We start from the raw sequence: 511 nt of genomic DNA on the forward strand, positions 1-511 counted from the left end.
ACTATAATAGATAGAATGAATCCAATATAAGCATATGAAAGCTGAATGTTTGGGTAATGCAGCAAGTATAGATACATTCCTGTGCTCTTATCCATATTGCTGCAATACGCGTTCAAAGCCATTCCAATATATGCATATGAACAGAGAACTGGACACTGTTTTGTCACGTTCTCTTATATCATGATTTATCAGAATAGTACTAAAACAGGACATCGGAAAAAAAATATTGATTAAAATTCCAACAAAAATACAAATAAATAAATGATAAAGCTTAAATATTTAATTAATTATAAAAAAAATTTATAATACTTCTATTATCTGTTCTGTTTTGTCGTAACCTTAGATATCATGTTCTGTTCAGTCATAGAACCCAATGTGACAACCAGTGACAACTGTCAAAACAATATGTAGCTAAATTCGTGCTTATTGTGTAATAAGTACGAAAAGTATTTAAAAGAAAACACCAAAATGCAGTCATTAAAATTATTTAACTTAGCAAGAAATGGTGAGT

At 29.0% G+C, this 511-nt stretch overlaps 1 protein-coding gene across 1 annotated transcript in view; it reads left to right on the forward strand.

The window, feature by feature from the left end:
- Nucleotides 1–383: 383 nt before the first annotated feature.
- The window catches only part of LOC108566071 (NADH-ubiquinone oxidoreductase subunit 8), an 894-nt gene continuing 766 nt past the window's right edge, over nucleotides 384–511 (forward strand). Inside the window, exon 1 of the mRNA XM_017925776.1 lies at nucleotides 384–505. Within this exon, the coding sequence (XP_017781265.1) occupies nucleotides 469–505 (37 nt within the window). The 5' untranslated portion in view covers nucleotides 384–468. The remainder of the gene's footprint in view (nucleotides 506–511) is intronic.

This window comes from Nicrophorus vespilloides, unplaced genomic scaffold (genome assembly GCF_001412225.1).
Source record: "Nicrophorus vespilloides isolate i.1.1-1 unplaced genomic scaffold, Nicve_v1.0, whole genome shotgun sequence".
Lineage (NCBI taxonomy): Eukaryota > Metazoa > Arthropoda > Insecta > Coleoptera > Silphidae > Nicrophorus > Nicrophorus vespilloides.